We start from the raw sequence: 24,837 nt of genomic DNA on the forward strand, positions 1-24,837 counted from the left end.
GAGTTGGGGAGAGGCAGAGAGAGAGACAGAGAGAGAGAGAATCACAAGCAAGCTCTACTCTGCCAGCACAGAGCTGGAGGTGGAGCTCAAATCATGAAACCTCAAGATCATGACCTGAGCTGAAACCAAGAGTCGGATGCTCAACTGACTGAGTCACCTAGGCACCTCCTGTTTGACAATGTGCCTTCTGGTGGAAATGTTTATTAGTCCACTTACATTTAATGTAGTTATTGATATGGTTGAGTTTTTGTTTTCAGTTTTTCATGTCTTTTTGTTCTTTTACTCTTTTTCTTATATGAACTATTTTATAGTATACTATTTTAATTCCTCTAATGATTTTTTTTTGGGTTATTTTTTTAGAGGTTGCTCTGTGGATTATAATCTGTATCTTAATATATCACAGCCTACTTTTACTTTAGGTCAGTGCTGATACAGTTTTGGTAGAATATATAGTAGTAGTTTTGCTTCAACTTAGCTCCATTTATTTCCTCTTTTTTGTGCTATTATTGTCATATATATATTATATCCCTGTATTTTATGAATCCAATGATACAGTATTATAATCATTGCTTTAAAAATTTTTTTAAATGGAACTAAAAGGAGAAAATAAATAATATACTTGGTCTTTTGTATTTCACACATATTTACTATTTCCTATGCTCTTATTTTCTTTCTGTGAATTAAAGTTAATTTCTGTTGTCATTTCCTTTCTGGCTTCCTTTAGTATTTTTTTGTAAGGCAGATCTGCTAGCAAGGAATTCTCTTAGTCTTTATTTCGGAATGTATTTCATTTTTATTGTTAAGGGATAGTCAGCAACCCAGGATTAGTCCAAGGTTTGTGCTCAAACATGAGCCAATAAGGTTTTCACCCTTTGCCAGTGGATTTGTGTGTGAGCTACAGACGACATTAAGACTTCAGGCAGTTTTCAAATCAGCCTGGGCTTTTACTTTCTGCCAGGCCTTCTATGTGTGTGTCTGCTGCCTCTTTGTAAGCCAGGGATGTGTGGAGTGCTTCAACTCTTTTGGGGGTCCTCCTGCATGTGTGCACAGCCTCAGTCAGCTAGGGTGTTCAGAGAGTTATCAGGCCCTTTCATGGGTCTTGTATTTACATACTTCCCCTGTTAAAGTTCTGGTTAGTCTTCCAATCTGCCCTTTGTCCCACCCAGACCAACTTCAGGCCAGAAGAGCTGAGTCCTTCCCCCCTTCCCCCCTTCCTTCCTTCCTCCCTTCCCTGCATTTATTCATCCATCCATCTGAGTTTGCTACTTTCCCTAATAATGCCACTCCAAATCATGTCAACTTGTAAGGGCAGGGAAGTTTCTGGTTTTCACAACAAGCCAATATAACCAGTGGGAGGGAGGAGGAATGGGGAGTGGTTGGAGTTGGAGGGTTTATTGGAGGAAGCCCCAGGAGAGAACACCACAGAGTACCTTGTTCAACAGTTTTCGTGAAAAAACACTTTTCAATTTGTTCTCCTTTGGTTGATTTCCAGAGTCCTGAAATGGTTGACTATATTTGTTTTTTTGGGTAGAAGATTTTCTGAGTTCTTCCCTGGGCCATAGTTGGAAGTTTAAACTTAGGTACTTTATTTTATAGGATGATTGTTTTGGCACTGATATGATCATTTTGTATTTTCATTTATTTTTGTACAATTTCATTGGTAGATTTTCTAAGTTTTTTATTTTCTTGGGGTAAAATCTTTTTTTATTGGAATTTATGAGTCCTTTATTGCATATATTAATTTTTAATAATTTGACATTTTCCCATTGATGTTTTTATTGAAACTTAATACTGTATTTGTCTTAGTGTATGATCAAAATGAATTCAGGCTAGACATTTTACCTGAGGAATATATTTGTGGCCCTAAAGAAGACTGAACTGAGCTAAAGGTGATACAATTCCTTTTATAGGCATTATCCTGCATTGAAAACTCTGGAACACCTAGAGCATACCTATTTGCCTCAAGTAAGCCACTATCGATTCTGCAAGGTGATGGTGGACAACATCCCCAAGCTTCGTGAAGAAATTAAGGATGTTTCTATGTCTGATCTCAAAGACTTTTTGGAGAGCATCCGCAAACATTCAGACAAAATTGGAGAGACTGCCATGAAGCAAGTAGGTCTTGGGTTTATGATAGGCTGGCCAATGACTTTGCTAGTGTTCTGTTAAATACAGATTTCTCTTTGCCAAGTGTCTTAATTATTTCTTGTCATTTTAGGGATCTCCTTCCTCTTTATGGGAACACATGATTTAAAAATATGTTTTATTTTATTAACAGAGCAGTGAATTATTTACTAGTTTATTGTCTTGCTCTGTGGATGTTCAGTGAATATGGATTGATTATCATGGTTTATATTGGGACCTTGAAGAGGTTTTTCTGTTTTCTGAATATTTTCTTTGACTTTGGATATGATTTGAAGTCCAAGATTTTTTAAAAGGTCTCTTTCTCGGTAATGAGGTAAATTGTGCTACAGATTCCTTTGGTTGTAAAGGAATGTATTCCTTTGGTATGTAAACAAGAAGATGTGTTATTTATAAATATTTCTGTAATTGTTATTTCTGATATCCGTGAGTGTCAGTGAGAAAAGGCCTTTTGGGAAATGCTGTGAATTATGATCACAGAAAGGGATTTATTTATAGCTTATAAGTTAACAAACGTATTAGGAATTTTCAGGTTTTTTAAAAAAAATTTTTACTGTATCTTCATCTCTAAGTCATGAAAGTCACCAAGGAACATCTTGATTTTTGTTGTCATTGTGAATAAAAGAGCAGTAATGATTTGCAGTGTTACTTGCTCTTTTGAAATTTAAATCACATTGATTTTATTAAAATACCTCAGTATATCCTATGATGTAGCCCACAACAATAAATAGAAGATTTGGTTGTTTATGGAAAGTGTTGTTCGGTTCTACAAACAACTATGTTCTTGAATAAGTAATTTATAGCTCTTATCATTCTGGGAGGAAGGAGGGAGCACGTTGTATTTTTGATCTCAGCAAGTCTTGGTAATCTTTCAGATGTCTGATTTTGCAAAAGAGATTTGCCTATTGAAAATTCCTTTCCTAAGGCAATGCATATATACTTTTTCCTCTTCTTTTAAATTTTGTCAGTGTTACGTTTTCTAATGTGGGAAGTTTGAAACTAGTTGATGATAAACCTGATGGAAATAATACAGCGTGTCATTTTTTTAGTGGTGAAGAAACAAAATTAATCATTGAAAATATATCTGTGTTGCTGGGTGTGTTTTGAGTACAAGGATCAAGATATTCTGCAAGACAAGTCTCTGTTGTGTTTGACAACTTTTTTTTCTAAACTTTCAAAATATAGGAGAGTATATTACAAAGTCTCTGGAAGCATTCTTAAAAAAATTTTTTTTAATGTTTATTTATTTTTGAGAGAGAGAGCGCGCGTGCGTGTGAGTGAGCAGGGGAGGGGCAGAGAGAGAGGGAGACAAAGGATCTGAAACAGCTCCAGGGTCTGATCTGTCAGCACAGAGACCGACGTGAGGCTCAAACCCATGAACTGCAAGATCATGACCTGAGCTGAAGTTGGGCAGCTAACTGACTGAGCCACCCAGGCGCCCTGGAAGCATTCTTTTGTAAAGTTGCCTTTTCTTTTAGGCCTCTGCTTAAGAAATAGACTTCATTTCCTTTCTGATGAAAGAGAATGTTTCATTTAATATAGATGATCTGGTCTCACCTCTTAATTATCTTAAGACATTAAGGCCCAAGGCAGGAAACTGACTTGCTCAAGTTCATACAGCTTGTAAAGGTCAGATCCTGTAGTAGAATTCAGGTTAAACAGAGGTAAAATTTGTCTACTATGGCACTCAGTCTGTGTAGACTATTAGCTATTTGGTATATTTGTGTCATATAAAGAAATGGTGAAGAAAACTGTTGTAGATTCAGGACTTTTAATTAACTGATAACCCTTCATCCTTCCTATAAAATTTATATCAAATATAGCTCTTATTGCATGCATGGTTATCCTATGCTCTGTTAGTTAAGATCTTTGAATAAAAGTATCTTTGAATAAAAGTATCTTAACACATTTTAAAATCTGTAGTACCTAAAAAGTAAGGAAAGTAGAAGGGAGAGAAATTACCACATAGTTTGTACATAATAGTTGTTCAATAAATATTTATTTGAATTCATGGATGTTGGAAAAGAGGGAAAGGATATGGTTTATTTTTTATTTATGTCATGCCCCAAATGGTGTTTCTGACTTGTGATGGTTTTCTTTGCATTGGTAATTTAGGGAATCTTTTCATCGTGTTGCTCTGCTGTTTTTAATGTGGCTTTGAAGATTGGTACAGAAGGATCAGGGAATTTTGCATGTGGGGTAATTTTTAAAGGCTAGTCATGGATGCAACATATTATTACTCTTACTCATGTTTCATTGACCAGAACCTAATTACTTGGCTTTACTGACCTGCAAGGAAGTCTGAGAAAATAAAATCTCACTCTGTCATTAAGAAGAGAATAACACAGGTTTGGTGAATAGTAGCTAGTCTCAGGCACAGTCTACCCTTTGGTCATGAAATAACTCTTCAGTCTTCCTCTTGTCCATAGAACACACTTAACCCTTCCCAAGGAGGGAATTCCAGTATCCTTCATCCATTTCAAAGTCTAGTATATTTCAGGGATGCTCACAATTCTCCATCAGATTGAGACGTGTCTCCAGATCCAGATGGGCTGCTGACCAGGAAATAAGATGACAAACTGTCTATACCTGTGCTGTCTCCCACGTCCAATGAAGAAGCTAGAATAGAATAACTACAACAGAAACTGACATATAAAAAGGGGAATAATGGGAGACACACAGTATTCTCTGATTCTTCAGCAAATCATGTAATCCTTTTGTGTGATCATTGGGAAATATTTCTCTGTTGGTGGTAGTAGATCTTTTTTGCTTAGACGTTAACACTGTGAGAGGAACTCCTTTGCTTATTCTTCTGGGCTCCTGGTTGCACTCTATTTTTTCTTTGACTTTTTTTTTCTTTTTCAAGAAGAAGTGGAATAGACCTTCCTTAGACTATCTCTCTGCCTCATTTACTCTCTCTATATTTCTTGATACATCTACATTTATATCTATAACTATGTTATTTATGCATACACTCCCTATAGTTATAGATATAAATATATATAGGTGTGTGTGTGTGTGTGTGTGTGTGTGTGTGTGTGTATCTTTGACTGCCTGCTTTCTATTTCTGTGGGTTTAGGGGCCCAAGGGTTGTTTTAAGGCTCTAAACAGTCAAAAGTTTATTTAGTCCAGATTTGTGGCATTATAGTTACCTCAAAACTTAGTAAGCCTCTGATCTGTTTCTTTCCAGTAGGTTCTATCTGGACACCAGACCCAGTGCTCTTTTCTAACTCTATTTTTGAGAAATGATTGTTTTCTTCTCCCCTGTTTGGGAAGGTAGTGGAATTGGGGGAGCATAGGCCTTGCCTCATGCCTTTTTTGCTTTAATGGCCCTACTTTGAGGCTATAAGAAATAATGAGTAAGAGAACCATACCAGAATCTGATTTTGCTTCAGAATTGAGTCACTTTGTTCAACCAGAATTATTCTTCGGATGTTATTACTCAAACCTTTACCATCCTTTTACTGTTGGGATTCTATATATGTTCAGCTTTCTCACCTTCTAAGCCCAAATGTCTGGACTTCTTCTATTTCTATAATTTTATTTGCAAAATAAAACATCAGATTCTTTTTGTTCTCATCTCTTTTATGTAATACCTTGCTAAAAGCAGAAAGTAAATGCCGATATATGCTATAACTCTGACTCTCCATTCACTGATTGAGCCGCAGGCCCAATAGGCATTTATTATAAGTTCCAGTTTATCATTTATTATAGGTTCCAGTTTTACCGGTTGTTTTGCCACAGTATTACAGGGTTCTGCAGGTTTTCAACTTGTGAAATAGATATACTTGCTGCCTAGTGCCTGACCTCTAAATCACTGCCATTTATTTTATTTTTTGTTGTTGTTGTCGTTGTTAAGGCAAAACCATTTTTTCAATACTAGTTTCTGTTTTCCTTAAATGATGCTGCTTGTTGTAATAGCTAAGCTCTAAAATATCATGATAGAAGTTTCATTGTTTGCTCATTGGTAGTCTAAAATGGATCTTCCAGGTAGCACAGCTCTTCTTCAGGTTACCATCAAGGGATTCAGGACTCTTTTTAGCTTGTGGCTCTATCACTTCAACACATGGCTTCTAACATTGTCTCAGAAGGAATAAGAGTAAATAAGGCCTGCGCCGGGATTTTTATGGACCAGACTTATAAGTGATACAGATCACTGCTGCCAGTATTACATTGGCTGTAGCTTACATACTGCAAGTCTATCTGTGTGACCAGGAGGAACAAGAAATAGGTTTGGTGAATAAGTAGCTAGCCTTGATACAACCTGCTATTATATAGCTTTGAAAAAACATATCTTCCATTCTCTTGCCTTTTTTCTTCACAATTGCATCTCTGACATTCCCCCTGCCCTGCATGTTTGCCTTTGGATTTGCTAATTCAGTTTTTAGCATTGTCAATGATGCTATTCACAACTTTGCCATCATTATTATTTTCAGTTTAGCAACCACAGGTTTGGCTATAGAAATTTGTTCTTTTCCTTTACAAAAAATTTTTCTAAGTAGCTTTCTTTGGAACCATGTGACGAAATAGGTTTGAAATGCTGATAATTGATTTGGGCTCTTTTAGAAATTAGGTAAATGCAGTCATCTTTTTTCATGGAGGACATCTCCCTTTGCTTTCTACCCACCCTATCCTGAGTTGCTGCATTGATCTGTGGGTGGACTCTGTCCTTGGTACTGTGAAATGATGGAGGCAGCCGGTGGATTGATTTCTTTTGGGGATATACTAGCAAAAGCAAACTACCAGAAGGCTCCACCATGATTAAATTTAATGAGCAAATTAGGCTCCAAACTTTTATCTGTTATTATAATCTCAAACTGTTGTCCAATTTTATCAAAAGATAAGCTGTAAAAAATACTTCTTTGAGGCTGATCTGAAGGATATGTGGTTTATCTATTCTTCTGTAGTCTAAGTGTTATATTGTCTCTGGATAAATCTTTATCAGTAGGAAGCTTTTTGCTTTGATTGCATGTGGTAGGCAGAATTCTAAGATGGCCCTCAGATTCTTGCCCCTTTGGTGCTTGCGTCCTGTAAAATCCTCCCCCTTGAATGTGTGGCCTGATCTAAACAGGCAAACTCCTTTATTTATTTATTTATTTATTTATTTAATTTATTTCTAGGAGAGAGAGAGAGAGAGAGACAGCGTGAGCAGGGGAGGGTCAGAGAGAGAGGGAGTCACAGACTGAAACAGGCTCCAGGCTCTGAGCTGGCAGTCAGCACAGAGCCCGACGCGGGGCTCGAACCCACAAACCGCAAGACCATGACCTAAGCGAAAGTCGGACGCTTAACCGACTAAGCCACCTAGGCGCCCCCAGGCAAACTCCTTTAAAAGAGGCAATGGAGATATAGAAGTCAGAGAGATTTGAGGCTGCAGCAGATGTACCACTATTGGTCTTGAAGAAGTAAGCTGCTATGTTTTGGAGGGACTGTGTAGCATGGGACTGTAGGCAGCTTGAGGTGCTGAGAGTTAATTACTAACTGACACCTGGCAAGGAAATGGGGACCAGAATCCTACAGTAAAACGGAACTCAATTCTGCCTATAATACAAATGAATTTAGAAGAGGGCCCTGAGTTCCAGATGAGACCGTAGCTTTGACTGACACCATGATTTCAACCTGGTGATACCCTGCGCAGAAGACCCGGCAAAAAAATGCTGAACTCCTAACCCATGGAGACTGAGATAACTCTGTGTTTTTAAGCTGCTTAGTTTATAGGAATTTGTTACAGGAATAGAAAATTAATACGCTCCATTATTTTGGTCTTGAGTAGAAGTACTTTTGGTTAACCTGTGTACAGTTTTATTTTGCTTTGGAATCAGGAAACAATGACATAGTCTAGTTTAAAATGGTGTCTAGCTAAGAGTCTCTGAGTTTTTCACCTGTCTTCCAACGTACCTAAAAAGCTGCAGAAAATTAAGAAAATGTGAAAGTATGAAAATTAGAAGTTCAACTGTTTAGTAGAATCTGAGGAGGAATTTTAAAATTGTCCATTCTGCTATTTATTACCTTGTTGAATTTTTTTTTTTTAATTTTTTTTTTTATTTATTTCTAGAGAGAGAGAGTGAGCAGGGGAGGGTCAGAGAGAGAGGGAGTCACAGACTGAAACAGGCTCCAGGCTCTGAGCTGGCAGTCAGCACAGAGCCCGACGCGGGGCTCGAACCCACGAACCGTGAGACCATGACCCAAGCGAAAGTCGGACGCTTAACCGACTAAGCCACCCAGGCGCCCCTTACCTTGTTGAATTTTAAGTTAAGTAGTCATGTTTCTATTTTCAAAAAATTCTATCATATTCATTCATTCATTTCATATATATACACATATATATATTTTAACATGGTATTGGATTGATAGCTTTTAGTGAATCCACCTGTGGGTTCTAACATGGGAGATAGAGCCATCTATGAAGTAGATAGAAAAACCCTACCTTTTATCCTGTCTTATTATTTAAGTTGATCTTCTTCCTGAATGCTTCCAAAATACTATACATACCTTATTTTAGAAATATCATTTTGGCTTGAAGTGATTATATAAAAAATGTCTAAACATTTTTTTTGTTAATTGTCTGCTGTTTTCTAGTTTTCCTCTTGAAATTGATTTCTGTAATTCACTTATTATGGAATTGATTTGTGCAGGAGGGAAATTCTGTATTTCTTACTTTGATTAGTTTGCCGTAGGCCTTGTGAGGCTAAGTAACATTTGTAATATAAACATTTTTGGCTAGGTTGATTTCTATGTACGACTGTTTAACAAAGGGAGGAGTTTATTTACTTTTAAAATTCTGACTTGGCTTTGCCAAATTATATGGGTTATAAAACTGCTGCTTAGAAGAGAAACTGGTTGTCCATAAAAGAAATTGAAGGCTCCTAAGCAGTCTTCCTTTAGTAACTGCTTTTAAAGAAACTGACCCTTGGGTCTGGCTAGTTGTCTCCATGGTTCTTTCAACCCTTGACTTTCTTTAAAGTCTTGACTAGAGCAATATGTGCTCTTTTATTTATTGTGTAGAACATCTTTTGACTTAGATCTGGCTCCGTACTATGAACTGAGTTAACACAGGCTGTGTGATGACTGCTAAGTAAAAGCAGTAGTGCCCTTGAAACCTCTTGTGTACTGGATGCTATGCAAAACTCCAGCAGAATGTGGCTTTTGGAGTCAGAGAAGCTGGTGCTCAGTTGGTCTGGCATTCTTGGATTTACTTTATGTTCTCTTTTCTTCTCGATTTCAGTATTTATATATTTGTACTAATTTTTACTCTTTGGTCTTTGATGGTGTGGATGGCCTGGGGGTGCAGTAGGAGAATGTGAGAGCTGTTTTTTAGGGATTCTTGAAATAAGAAGCAAGCAGAATAGCAATTGGAATATGATAGTTTGATAGCAGAGATTGAGTTTACTCTTAGGTAATATGATAGTTAACAGAATAGACTCTGAAGTTTGGGTTAGACTCCTAGATTTGCCATTTGCTAGCTGTATGACAATGAGCAAGTTCCTAAGCATCCCTTTCAGTGTTCACCACTCTATATAAAGTTGGAAGTTTTAATTCTCTTTTCAAAGATGTGAAAACATTAAGGGAAATCAAGTACCTTAGCTCAGTTCCAGGGATATAATAAATTTTAAATTAAAAAAAAAAAAAGAACTATTTAGGTAAATGGTGAGTGTGAAGAGACTCTTAAGAGTGTGGAGAAGAAGATAATTAGGGGTTAAACTTGATGTATTGAAATACTTTTCTTCCCCCCAAAATTAAATTTCCAGTGTCAGTTTTCGGCCTTGAATTAGATACCATTTTTAGACAGCTTTTTTCTCCTTGCCTTAAAAAAGTTATTTGTTATAGGTCCTTCTGAAAATTTTGAACCTGATTTCAATTAAAAATCATGTATATATTAGATGACTATGAAGTATAGAAGATCAGTATCCTTGTATTGGTATTGAATTGGGATGAGAGAGTAATGATTATTTTTTAAATCTGATTTGAAGACAGTATTGCAGTTTGGTTTTGAAATTTCTGTTTTAACAGTAAAAAGGAAACTATGGCATATGGCATATGTATATGTGTGCATCTATAACAAACATAATATTTATTTGCTTTGACCAAGCAAAGCATACCATCTTATTAGGAGAAAATTTTTTTTAATGAAACTTAAGAGAAAATTATCATATGGATTCTCAGTACAGTTTATAGTTTTGTGGTGTGCTCATCCTAAAATAGAACAGTGCTTAGAGAATCTAGAGGAAGAGCAGTTATTACGATACTTATATCATCGCTCACAAATATATATACATATAGGTGTGTGTGTGTGTGTGTATACACACATATTTCACTTATTTTAAGATTAAATTTTTTGAGAATATTCCTTTTACTGAACCTTGGCTTGTGAGCAATAATAAAATATAAAAATAGTTTATTATAAAAGCACTGCTAGGAATTTACCCAAGGGATACAGAAATGCTGAGGCATAGGAACACATGGACCCCAATGTTCATAGCAGCACTCTCCACAATAGCTAAAACATGGAAAGAGCCTAAGTGTCTATCAACAGATGAATGGATCAAGAAGATGTGGTTTATCTATACCATGGAATACTACATGGCAATGAGAAACAATGAAATCTGGCCATGTGTAGCAACATGGATGGACCTTGAGGGTGTTATGCTGAGCGAAATAAGTCAGGCAGAGAAGGACAAATATCATATGTTTGCACGTATAGGAGGATTAGGAGGAACTTGACGGAGGAACAAGGGGGAGAAGAAGGGGGGAAATGATGGGGGAAAGGAAGAGAGGCAAACCATGAGAGACTCTTGAATGCTGACAAAAACTGAGGACTGATGGATGTGGGGGGGGAGGGGGGATTGGCATGGAGGAGGGCACTTGTGGGGACGAGCACTGGGTGTTATGTGGAAACTAATTTGACAATAAACTATTTGTAAAAAAAAAAAAAAAAAAAAAAAAAGCAGTTAGACAACCTGATTCCTTCCCCAGCTTTTTCCCCACCAGTTAACTGCCCTATCTCAGCTCTAGCAGAAGACCAGAGGACAACAGACACAAGCTGAGGGTATAAAAATAGTGAAATTTGTATACTGAGTAATGAGATTCAACTTGAATTTTACAGCTCTCTTCTCTGATTTGGTCTCTAGAGCTCTGATAGCCAGGTTTCTACCCTTCAGGTATGAGGTTGGAAGGGACTGTGAATAATATGTTTAGTCCAAAAGAACTGTCCTAAAGGTATGTCTACTGGGTAGTCCCCAACCAAATGGACAAGTCAGATAATTTTGAAGTCCACAGTTGACTAGATTCATGCACATGCACAGAACGTTCAATTAGCTTTTTAGTTTCCCAATTTGAAATGAGTAGATCACAAAGGATGAGCAGACATTTGAGAAAATCCTCTAACTTGGCAGTTAGAGGTCAGAACAAGCATGTATAAAGAAGCAGCTTGCAGAAGAGACTATGCAAGGAGGAAAACCTAAAAGGCAAAACAATTAATGGAGTTAGAAAGATAAGAGAAAAAAAACTTGTACATAAAAGCAAGATCAGAAAGCTACACAAAAGGAGAAATTCAGAGAGCAAAAAGAATATTCAGCAATTAAAAATATGATAGCAAAAACCACTGAAAGGAAGGTTGTGAAAATAAAATGGAGAAGATCCCCCAAAGAGAAGAGTACAAAAAAGAAAAAAAGAGATAGAACATGGGGAATAGAAAATATCTAAGAATATTAGAGGGTCAGTCCAGGATATCTGGCATTTGAATACTAGGTGTTCTAGAAAAAGAAAGAGAAAATGAAGGGAAGGAATTCATGGAAATAATAATGGAAACTTTCCAAAATTCTAAGACACAAACTTCCAGATGAAAAGACCTATCAAATGCCTAACAAAAGGGATCACAATAGCCTTAGAAGCCACGCATGTTGTGTGATTTCAGAAGCCACAAGGCAAATAGAAAATCCTAAATGTTTCTAGAGATAAAAGGCAGGATTTGGTGCAAAATGATTTTGGATTATAGCAATACTGTTTCAGTAGACTGAAACAGAGCAGGGTCTTTAAAGTTCTAAGGGAAAATGATCACCCATCCATATTTTTCTGTCTAGCTACAGTATCAAGCAAGTGTAAGTGTTGGATAAAGATGTGCTCAGTAATGAAAGTCCTCAAAAATTTGCTTCCTATGACCAGTGCCGCCCCCTCTCCCCCTGCCTAAAGGAAGATATAAGATAGTGAGGGCATAGATAACCCAAGAAAGGAGAAGGGCAAATAGAGTTTCTAAGATGATGATCTAAAGGGAAGGAGTTGGTTGACAGTGGGGAAGCAAGCAGAAAGTACAGCCAGCACAGTCTGGAGCATTTTATAAAGTTTAAAAGAGGCCTTCTGAGAAGGTGAAAATGGTGGAATATTGGATGTATTCATAGACACTGAGAGGAAGTTTAGATAGTTGGGGAGAATTTGTGAACAAAGTAATGCTAAGTATTTAAAAAAACTTAAACAAACTTCAAAATGAGAAAACTTAACTCCAGGAAACCAAAATTGTGTAAGAAAAGAAAACTGATCATAGTATCCAAATGGCTTGGTTGAGAATTGCAATTATATAGGTATAATAATTTATCTAATGAACCTATTGATTTATCTGTTCTGGAGGAGTAGGTGAATGGACACTGCATGCAGATATGTGGTGCTGATATGTTGTGTATGTGAAAGAGACCTAAATCCTCATCTTCCATGATGAAATGTCAATAGATAATGCTTAACACTGACTAACATATAGCAGAAGGTAGAAGGAACCGAAGAGTTCATTGACAGATGAACGGATAAACAAAATGTGGTACCTATGTATATTGGAATACTATTTAGCCTTAGAAAAGAAGAGTTTTGACACATGCTACAACATGGATGACCCTTAAAGACATTACGCTAAGTGAAATAAACCAGGTTCAAAAGGACAAATGATGTATGATTCCACCTTTTTTTTTTTTTTTTAAAGTAGGCTTCCTGCCTAGCATGGAGCCCAATGTGGGGCTTGCATGCATGACCCTGAGATCAAGACCTGAGCTGAGATGAAGAGTTGGACGCCTAATGGACTGAACCACTCAGGGGCCCCTGTATGATTTCACTTTTATAAGGTTCCTGAAATAGTCAAATTTGTAAAGACCAATAGCAGAATGATGGTTTCCAGGGGGTGAGGTAGAGGAGATGATGGATTAGTGTTTAACGGCTACACAGTTTCAGTTGGGAAAGATGAAGAAGTCCTGAAGATGGATGGTGGTGATGGTTGTACATTGTGAATGTACCTAATGTCACAGGACTGTACACTTAAAAATGGTTAACATGGAAAATTTTATGCTTTGTAAATTTTACCACAATTAAAAGAATCCAAAAGAACAGACTGTAGCACACATAAACATGCTATATAAAGGTAAAGAGGGTAAAGTAAGTAAACATCAAGAGAGTGGTTGCTTCTGGGGAGTAGGATTTTGGTGGCAAGAGGAGAGGAGGAAACTGTTGCCTTTCATAATAAACCCTATAGATGATTTGAGTGTGTACAACTTAATTATGCATAGCTTTGTATGTATAACTTAGATAAAATACATTGAACAACAAAAAAAGAAATATAAGTCATCAGATTTGGAATGCATGTATAGTAGAGATGATTTGTTGGTGGACTGGATATGAGGTAGGAAAAATTCCAATTTTTATGATACAGAGGAAGAGTTCCCCTTATTTAAGGGATTACTTATCTTTATGGTAATTGATTTTTCTTTTCTGCTTTATGTGGGGTAATTGAGGAGTCTCCATTTTTCAGGTCCTTGTTAGCTGTAACAAGATGGGATCGTAATTATGTGTTAGATGTAAGTTAAATTAAGGTCCATTTGGTTCTCTGTTATATTGTGTGCCTTACTAAAGAAGAGAACAGATTAAATTTAATATAATGGGCAGCAAAGCAAATGTTTTTTATAAATATAAAAATCTTGAACAAGGTGATGATAAAGGTTGAAAATTTGTGATAATCAGAATGATCTCTTAACCTTGCCTTGAATTCTTACGATAAATATTTACTTCTGTTCAATAGAGAACAGCCTTTTTGGCTGCAAAATGTCACACCTCTGCCATTATTGGAGGCCTGCACACTCATTTCGTTTGTCCTTGAGTATGTGTTCTGATAAGTGAGTGAGTGGTGCCTGTGTAGCTCCAGGAGAAGATGAGGAAAGAGTGAATTAGAAGAACAGTGAATGAAAATAGTGCTGATAGGCTAACCTTCATATAATTGACTTGGCCTCATAATCTTGTGGGAGAGAGCCAGTGGTCTCATTATTACTTCACTGAGAAACTAAACTTTCTGTTGAATTTAAAATGAAGGAACATGACCCACACTATGAAGTTTTTTTTGGGTGGTTTGTACAGTAACTGAACTTCATTCTATTACAACACTCCTGGGATTTCCTGCTCCCCCAAGTATCATGAATAAATGTACCACACTAATGTAGAAGTTCAGTTCACTGAACTAACTTTAGACTTGAACTTGAGATCAGTACTGTAGATCTGTGTTATGGGGTAGAAATGAATTGATCTTATTAACAAGTAAGATGCTATCTGGTTGTTGTTTTTTAAAGTTTTTTTTAATGTTTATTATTATTGAGACAGAGAGAAACACAGCACGAGTGGGGGAGGGGCAGAGAGAGAGGGAGACTCAGAATCCAAAGCAGGCTCCAGGCTCTGAGCTGTCAGCACAGAGCCTGACGTGGGGCTCGAACCCACGAGCTGTGAGATCATGACCTGAGCTGAAGTCGGACGCTCAAATGACTGAGCCACCCAGGCGCCCCTGGTTATGTTTTTGTAATGTAATTAAACTTCTGAAATATGCAGGGATATGAAAGAGGTTATTTAAAACAATGCCTTAAATATAATATATAAATAAATATATAGCCTAGGTGCTGTTCATCATTACTATAGGGGAACCTAAGAATAACCACCTTATTATCAGATAAAGTTTAGATCTGGTCAGGGACAGCCCTATGTTTAGATCTGTTTAATATAATTCTATAAAGTAGATTTCATAGAGCATGATAGATATATTTGGTCATTTCAGTTGTCTTTTATTAATACTTTCATTGGACTATCAGAGATTATTGTGGCTAAGAAAATAGGTTTCTTATGTAAGTGACTATAGGAATTACTGTAACATTATGTAAATAGAAGAATTATGGGTTATGCAATATCATCAAGGGGAATTAACACTAACCAAAGGTACTTTTACTTTAAAAAGATTGCGTTTGGTTACAATGGTTATAAAAACCCTTTGAGATAGTGGTCTGAGAATGTAGATCCTTTAATAGATTTAAATTTAGGAGAAAAGAGGCTGGTTCCATTGCTGACACTCTCAAGGACCACAGGCATTTACTTTTATGCCTATCATGAGAACTTGACTAGCACTATTGAAGACCAGGAAAGGTGATGCCTTCCCTTTTGTTTGTCATAAAGTTTTACTGATAATACAGCCTACAGAACATCAATTAATCATCTTTATAATACTTTTTAGAGAAAGTAAGCTCATATCTATTCCTTTTTTTTTTTTTTTTAATTTTTAATGTTTATTTATTTTTGAGAGAGACAGAGAGAGACAGAGTGTGAACAGAGAGGGGGCAGAGAGAGAGAGAGAGGGAGACACAGAATCGGGAGCAGCTCCAGGCTCTGAGCTGTCAGCACAGCCTGATGCGGGGCTCGAACCCACGAACTGTGAGATCATGACCTGAGCCGAAGTCAGACGCTGAACCGACTGAGCCACCCAGGCGCCCCAGCTCATATCTATTCCTGATCGAGTCTTGTAAGAAAAACTTTTGTAGTATCTTATTCAGTATTAAAGGCATAGGTTTGGAATTAGAAAAGCTGGGTTAAAACATGGATCTAACACTTATAATGTGACTGAACAAAAAGTCTTAATTTCCTCTTTTATTCATAAGGGTCAAGTAAGATGATGTATATAAAGTACTTAGCACTGTGTCGAACCCCCAGAACATTCTTAATAAATATGACTTTTTGGGGATATTTGTGTTTTGAGAGCTATGTGATTTTATCAGATAATCGAAGTCTTCACTTGGGTGTAGCTTGGGTCTTGATAGCCTGATACCAACTGGATCTTCACTGCTCCCCATCTTCTTATTAAATGATTGCAACTGCATTTTTCCATGTGTGTTTTTAGTGTTTTATTTTTATTTTTAAAAAATGTTTATTTATTTTGAGAGAGAGAAATAAAAGAGAAAGAAAGACAGAATCCCAAACAAGCTCTGTGCTGTCAGTGCAGAGCCCAAAGCAGGGGGGCTGGATTCTATGAACTGTGAGATCTTGACATGAGCTGAAATCAAGAGCTGGGCGCTTTACCGACTGAGCCATCCAGGTGCCCTTCCATGAGTGTTTTTAAGCAAACTGATCTGGGAAAGCATGAGCCGCTACTTTTGGAGGGGGGCATTTTCTTTTAACCTTAAGCGGTTTCCTTATTATTTTCAGGCTTCCGTGTTAATAAATGCAGGGTTTTATTTGCTTTTGGTTTTTACTATATTTGTAATGATCACTTTAATGTTTGGTTTGAGAAACCAACTGCTGCATCTGTTTAAATAAGCAGTTCAGGCCACTGCAATTAGTGAGACTTGAGTGGATCTCTATTTTGTTGTTGGAAATTGTCTTAGATTTTCTACAGTCTCCTCAAATAACTTCACTATGCATCTGGTGATTATATTTCTCAGTTACTAGATTGATCTGTACACTGAGCTCAAAGTATTTTCCGGTCTCCTTCTGTGCTGATATTCTTGGTATGAATAGGTCAGTTTGCTGGTGTGCAATACTTTCTTTTCAGTATCTGTATACCCCAGCCATGTGTGCCGAGCATAGTGGAGCCAAGTCTGAGGTTTGGATCTAGAGCCTTTGCTAAATCCCCACGGTGTGCCCTTTGACCTGACCCTGGAGAAACCCAGCTGAGAATTCCTAGGATTGTTGTAGTCTCAGCAAATGCTTTATTCTTGTCCTCTGCCAGATGTTTTCTTTACTGAGCACAAAAACTCCATTTAAATAATGCTAAAGGGAACTGATATGTGAGGGGGAAAAAAGGAAAGGAAGAAAAGGAAATATTCAAACAGCACGCCCAGATAAATGGACCTAAGGATGTTCTAGAACAGGAGGAATCTAGCTTAGTTATATAATCTCGCATCCTTCTAGATCTCCCTAAAAAGTTTTAGCAGATAATGCTAAATCAGCTTAAAAATTTTTTGAATTTATATACAGTAATTTTTTTTGTTGGTATACCTGCATTTTTAAAACATTCATAGATTCATGTAACTACCGTTACAAATAGGATACAGAACATTTCTATCGCCTCCAGATTCCCCTGGGCTGCCCCTTCTTAGTTACACCTTCTCTACCTGTAACCATTGGCAATTAATCATGGAGTATATCAAAAATCTAGGATAGGAAGCACACTGAACAAGTAATGAGGACTATCGGAAACTGTAAGTAATTATTGCTAGGCTCCTCACTGATTGGAAATGTGGCATTTCACTTAATGCCTTTTGTTTCAGCTCTCAGTAGAGTAATAAACCTCAAACCAAACACAGAAAAGTTAATTTTCTCAATTAAATAGTGATAGATGATCACCCAGTGACAGATGTTGCTTTTTCTAGGCCCGTGCAGTTCTAAGCATTAGAAGCTCTGTGACCTTTGAACCTGACTCTACAGGGATGGATTCTTTCTGTCTTCATTAGAAGGTGAATAGATAAATAACAGCACCAAGATGGCCAGGGAATGTAACACCTGGACTAGGAAGTATGGGAAGTAAGTGGTCAGAGCATTAGAGTTGAATTTCTCACTCTTGGACCCTTTGTTTTTTGTGAGAGACTACTGAACAACACAATGAGCAAGAGTTTACACTGTGTGTGAGCTGAACATTTTCAATTAGCTACATTTTGTTTTGAGAGCTTGCAAAAAAAAGTTGTTTTGTTGACAAATCCAGGCTACTTTACCTTCCTGGCATACTTTTCTAATTGTACATCTATAACAAATTTAGAACAGCTTTCAGTTATTACTTGCGTGTGTGCATGTGGAGGAGAAAATTCTCTGCAGATTAGGGCATTTGTCTGGGTGGGGGGTGGGCAAGAAAAGACTTTGTCAGGTTGTGGTGCCTCCTTGCACGTGTGTGTTTGCTTAAGCTCAGAAGTCAGCCAACCACTGAGGTCTCTGAGTGGGGTTAGCCATTAAAACAGAACAGTGATAATGGATGTTTATATAAATTTTTAAGTATTTGGAAATTTCTAAAAATTGAAAAAATATTGTTTTAGGAATCAGAGTAGCCTTTCAGGGGAGATGATTTGCACTCTTTACCAATGAGATGTTAATGAGATTGGGAGGGAAGCAGGAAATGTAAGAGCCTTTATTTTTACAAACAGTCTTGCAGTGCCAGTGTTTAAGGTGTGTTCTGTCCTGCAGCATACTGCTGCTGGGAGAGCCGACTGTAAATCACAGGGACCCACCTGCAGAATATTAGGTAATAAAAGGGATCTGAGGCAGGTGTTTGGAGGAGGGGGGACCCATACCCAGGACAGAGTTCAGGAAGTGGAACTAAGAGGAGAGTCATTTGCTGGGATTTTTTGAGGGCATGTGTCTGAGTTGGTTTCATCTTTTTGTCCCCAAAGAATGTAGCACACTGCTTTGTACATACCAGGCATTCAGCAAATTCTTGTTATATCATGCCTACATACACTTTTGTTTACCCTTGCCAGATTACTGTTGCATTAAGGACAAGGGATCTACATGGATATTATGAAAGTTTAAATATTTTCCTGCTCTTTTTAGGCTAATGATTTTGTGACAACACCTATTAGTGTTCCACTCAGCACTGATTCCTCAAGATGCAGTATCTCTTTGAAATCCTAGGTGAAGTGTTTTTGCTTAGATACCATTTTATCTGGACTCTCCTCCAGTGAGTCTTTTTCCCTTCTATATACCAGTGAAGAATTTTTTATTGTGGGAAAATATGCATAATGTAAAATTTACCTTTTTCATCACCTCCAGAACTTTTTCATTTTTCAAAAATGAAACCCTGTAACCATTCAGTTTTAAGCTTGTAATTTGTGCTCCAGTACTGATTGAGCAAATACAGTCTTTAAAAAATTTTTTAAAAAAATGTTTATTTATTTTGAGAGAGAGAGATTGGGGAAGGGGCAGAGAGAGAGAGAGAGGGAGGGAGAGAGAGAATTCCAAGCAGGCTCCACACTCAGTGCTCGATCTCATGACCATGAATGAGATCATGACCTGAGCCAAAATAAAGAGTCAGATGCTTGACCAAACGAGCCACCCAGGTGCCCTACAAATAGTCTTTTGTATATATGTTGAGGAACTTATGATCACTTTATAGGGAAGAAAAAGAGACAAAGAACAAAGCTGGAAATCACACAACAGCCTTTTAAGAGGTAATTCTCAAATTTTATAGATAGGTTTTTCTTTTCTTCAGTTTCCTTAAGGAATTTGTTCTGAAGCAACAACTGCTCTCTTCAGGTCTTTCCAGTCTACATGTGTGTGTATTTCCACGGTCTTTGTATTTCACAAGATAAATAAAAACATATCTACCTTAGGTTTTGTGTTTAGTGCTGTTACTGGTTAGCTTGAACCATGGTGGTCTTAATATACTTTTGAAGGCTGTGCTGTCCTTGAATATGGTAATTTTATCCTGGTGTCAGACAATTTAAGGATATGGGAGGGAGTATTTTTCCCCCAGTACTATCATCTTATTTTTTTATTTAGGTTGAAGTCTGTTACTAATTTGTACCTTTCCTTTATTCCTTAATAAACCATATAAGGAAACAGGCAAATACCAAAAACCAGTATAGCCTCCTTCTCAACAGAATTACTTTAGCTTATCTTAGTCAGCTAAACATAGGGCTGTCCTGCTGCCCTGATGAAGAGGCCATGGCCTAACTGGGCATGTGCTCTGTTTGCCTTTTTTGGTAGGTCTTTAGGCAGAGTTGGTGTTTTAACATTGGAGAAGAGAGATCTCAATAGTGATAGTTCATACAGATTTTATAAGCCATTTGAGAAACTAATGAAAGTCATGAATGCTCTCCTTAGAAAAATTATCATGTGAATACAGATTTTTAAATAAAATGTCAAAGGATTTAGACACTGTCTGAAGTGTATTCAGTTATATATCCCTTGTGAGAGCCGTCTGTATTATTAAGGTACAGCATCAGTGTCAAATTCAGTAATACATTCTGTGATGCTTCTTTTCTAGAGTAATTATGATTTGTGAAGGTTACATAGTAGAAAGGGTTGACTAGAGTTTTGGCTGTCTCAGAATTTAATTTTATATCATTAGTAAAAATGGATGGCATATTCACTAACACACTGAAAAGTAGGTTCAAGGTATTGGTAAACTTTTCTGAGTAGCCCAGTTTACATGGTTGATAGCTGTCAGAGAATTAGTTGACCTATATTGTATTTTGTTGTGTAAGATGGGTAAGATTATATTTCCAGACTCTGGTTAGGCTATGACTTCTCATGTGCTTTTGTTTCTCTCTCTTTTTTTTTCTCCTGTCCTTATTTCTGTTATGCAGGTAGTACAGAAGAAATAGAGAAGGGGGAAATAACCACGAAAACGTGTTCTCATTTTGACTCGAAATAGCTAGGGATAGCATAGGGTAGTAAAATTGGTTTTCATTTATTTTTTAATTTATTTATATTTTTTATTTGAGGGGGAGAGCACACACCTGTATATGTAGGAGGATCAGAGGGAGAGAATCTTTTTTTTTTTTTTTTTAAGGGAGAGAGAGAGAGAATCTTAAGTAGGCTCCACACTGAGTGCTGAGTCCAGTGTGGGGCTTGATCCCACGACACTGGGATCATGACCTGAGCTGAAATTAAGAGCCAGACAGACACTCAAATGACTGAGGCACCTCAGAGCCCCTAACTTGGTATACATTTAAATATTTGGTATGACATAAAAAGGTGAAGACTTCATCTTTTTCTTCACAGATGTGATGACCCTTTTTCTTTGTGGGTGACCTTGCCTTTTAACCAACATCATAGAGAAACTGAAGACTATCAGGCAGAAACTCCTTTGGCTTTCAGCACTCTTTTCCCTGAACTATCTGTGTCTCCTCCACTCTTTATTGCTTCAGCTCCAGTCTCAGACAACAGGCTCAGTAAGTTAAGCATCCAACTGCATGCAGCTCAGGTCATGATCTCACGGCTGTGCTGACAGCTCAGAGCCTGGAGCCTGCTTCGGATTCTGTGTCTCCCTCTCTCTCTGCCCCTCCCCTGCTTGCACTCTGTCTCTCTCTCTCTAAGTAAAGAAACGTTTAAAAAAAATTAAAAAATATAAATTGAACTTTTATACCTATATCTGTATATTTTTATTTATAAATTATATATGTGTACTTCTTTCATTAACTCATTGGCTCTAAACTTTTCTGATTGGACTGCCTCTAGAAAGCTATTTTTGTATATAAATTCCCCAGTATGCGTTTGGGGGGTTATTTATTTTATTATTTTTAAATATTTATATTATTTATTTAAAATCATATACATATGTTCTCTTCTCATGAGCTACTGTCTTAGAGTGGGAGATATATTTGGTGAGAGGTCCATTGTTAATAATACATGTATATCTTCTTTTCAAGCAGTCTTCTAGATAATGGGGAGGGGCTTATTTTCTGTCAGATATACTTTGACCATCCTTATATTTACTACATGATGTGTTTGACACAGGGCTTTTAACAGACATATCAATTATCTGCTGCAGTTTAACAAACCACCCAAAGCTTAATGGCTTAAAATAATACCGTTATTATTTCTCATGTTTCCATGGGTCAGCCTTTGAGGCTAGGCATAGCTAGAGTTTGTCTGCTGGCCACACTGGGTGTCACTCATGTGGCTGGCAGTGGGGCTGTTGTCTTGGTTCTCTTCACGGACTCTTATCCACCAGTAGGCTGAACTGTGCTTCCTTATAGCATGGTGGTCTCAGGGTTTAGACAGAGAGAGAGCTGAAGCTGCTGTGCCTCTTAGGACCTAGACTCCAGAGTTTGACAATGTTTGTCACATTCTCTTAGCCAGAGGAAGTCACAGATCCAGTCCAGATTCAAGAAGGCAGAGAAATGGTCTCCACCTCTTGATAGGAGAAGCACCAGTGTCACGTTGCTAAGGGGCATGCACACAAGGAGGCCTGATTCATTGGAGACCGATATTGTAATGGTCTTACCACTGAAGGGTGAAGACACGTATTAATTAACCCTATTATTTTCTTGTTATTTACATGTACTAGCATTATTATTATTTTTTTTAGTTTATTTATTTATTTTGAGAGAGAGAGAGAGTGCGCGTGCATGTGGGAAGGACAGGGAGAGAGGAAAGAGGGAGAAACTCTCCTTAACTGCCAGCGTGAAGACCCATGCTGGGCTTAAACTCATGAACCATAGGATAATGATTTGAGCGGAAATTAAGAGTTGGATACTTAGCTGACTAAGCCATGTAGGCAACCTCGTACTAGCATTATTATTACTATTATTATTATTATTATTTTCAAATTGCAGTTTCTTTCCAGGAATATATTATGACCATTTGTCCATTTTCTACAAGTTTAAATAAAACTAGATCATATAATCTAATTTTAATTAAGCACATGTAGTCCACGATATTATCACAAAAAACTGAAAGAGAATCAACAAATGAGAGCATTACTGTCAACCACTCTGCATTGTCTTTCTTCACTATAGTATACCCTGAATTCCATATATGATACATGACCCTCTGACATAGACAGAGTGAGGATGTCAGTGTCATTTCTTAAATCAAAGGCTAGTAAAGCTTAGTTGTTTCCTTTTTTAAAGATGAAAAGAAGCATAAGTACTGATGGATTGTTATGCATAGCCTTGGGGGTAAACCTGCTCCACTTTGGAGACAATCGCGGAGCCTCCGCGGTTATATGCTACAAGTTTGTGGCACTGGTAGGCCCATTAGTGTCAATGCTGACACAAGTCCGTGATTCAGCATGTGGTGCTCTTATCCCTGTACGATCTAAGCCTTAGAGTCCTTCTTAATGCAGTGACCTAGGCCAGCCTCCCCAAACAGATCATAGGTGGCACCAGAGATAAAATGGGTTTGTTATTCTGGTTGTAAGACGTTAATTTTACTTGTGGAAGAGGTAGAATGTGCCTATATTTCATAGTTGTCAGTTTTGGAAAGGTTTCATCAGTAGTGTGTGTGTATTTAGGGTTTGTGTGAGGGAGCTGGAGGGAGTTGGGGAAATGATTGCCTTCCATCTCGGCTTTAGTAATTATTTTTTAAAATCATCAGTGGCAACTTTCTTTTGTTTTACATATTCGAAGGAAAACTTCAGAATATTTTCATACAGTTTTAACTTCAATTTAGATGGGAGATGAAAACAATTTTTTAAAAAAAATTTTGAGAGAGAGGGTGCAAGTGAGTGAGGAGCAGAGAGGGAGAGAAAGAGAGAATGAGAGAAAAAGAGAGAGAAGTGGGGCTCACCCGAAGCGGGGCTCAAGCTCATGCAATGTGGGACTCAAACTCATGAACCATGAAATCATAACCTGAGCTGAAGTCAGATGCTTAATGACTGAGTCACTCAGGCGCCCAGAAAACAAGTGTTTCTTTGCAGTGTATGAGGTTTGTTTTAATCCTCTTCTCTACAAAAGTCAGTTCTCGGTTGCAGTTTCCTCATGTATGTATGTATGAGTTCTTTTAGTTTCCTATATATGCTTGTCCTATTGTACTGTTGGAACATTGGGCTTTTAGTAAGGAGTTTTAAAGCACTATGAACTTGATAAGCCTTGGTAAAATTCTAATGTACTCACTACTACCACTTCTCTGATAGCTGTGTTTTTCTGTGTCCTGAAGAATGCTTCTTCCATGCAGCCAGCAGGATTAGCAAATAGCCGAGCCGAACCCCAAAGCATTCAGCCTTTTTTCCTGCTCTGACCCTATAACCTCTCCTTTGGTTGGCAGTGTGCTGGTGTTGACAGTTCTCCTGGTTCAGCCAAAGGTGAAAGATAATTGCTTGTGGAGTAGCGGCTGGGATTGTATGTGTTTTTGTAGCGAGCACCCCCACCCCCATCCCCAGGCAAAGCTTTGGATCTGGTGCACATTTCAAAGCATGTGTTAAACTTTATGTGATGCTGATTAAAATGGAGGGCTCCAGGGTGAATTGGCAGAGCCCCACAACTGCATCTGCCAAATGACATACAGAGAAATGTCTTGCTACAAATGGAAGGGCTGAATTCTATCTCAGCAGTATGCATGCAGCCTGCAGAAGGAGAGGTGACGCTGGGCATCTGTATGTACACAGCCTGCGGAGCATCCAGGATTCTTTAGCGACTCCTTTGTTCCTCTGGCATTTTAACGGGAAAGAGAGCCTGTTCATTTTCCTTCTCCTTGAAACAACAACAACAGCAAGACCCATATGGAAATAATAGTTTGCATTACACTGTCCTTCGGTGTGCCATTCCCACTGAACATTTATTAAAAACCTAACTTGGACCAAAGACCCAGAGATGGAAGACTTCTCTGCCTTCTGAAGCTAGATTTATGGGTCATTGGGATGAGATCTGTGAAGTTCATTCTTGAAGGAAATACGCTTTTACAAAGCGGATACGTTTGTATCCTGAGCTTTTTAGGTGCAAGGTTTCCAAGGATTTCTCTTTAAAAAGATGTATTTTTATCATAAGC

The 24,837-nt window shown here is 37.6% G+C and overlaps 1 protein-coding gene across 3 annotated transcripts in view; it reads left to right on the forward strand.

Moving 5' to 3' along the window:
* Positions 1–24,837, forward strand: part of EXOC6B (exocyst complex component 6B) — a 604,485-nt gene that overhangs the window by 113,430 nt on the left and 466,218 nt on the right. For all 3 annotated transcript variants that reach the window (XM_039256882.1, XM_039256883.1, XM_039256884.1), the window contains exon 6: positions 1,911–2,115. In XM_039256882.1, the coding sequence (XP_039112813.1) occupies positions 1,911–2,115 (205 nt within the window). The remainder of the gene's footprint in view (positions 1–1,910; positions 2,116–24,837) is intronic.

This window comes from Hyaena hyaena, unplaced genomic scaffold (genome assembly GCF_003009895.1).
Source record: "Hyaena hyaena isolate Hyena2069 unplaced genomic scaffold, ASM300989v1 scaffold_591, whole genome shotgun sequence".
NCBI classification, from domain to species: domain Eukaryota; kingdom Metazoa; phylum Chordata; class Mammalia; order Carnivora; family Hyaenidae; genus Hyaena; species Hyaena hyaena.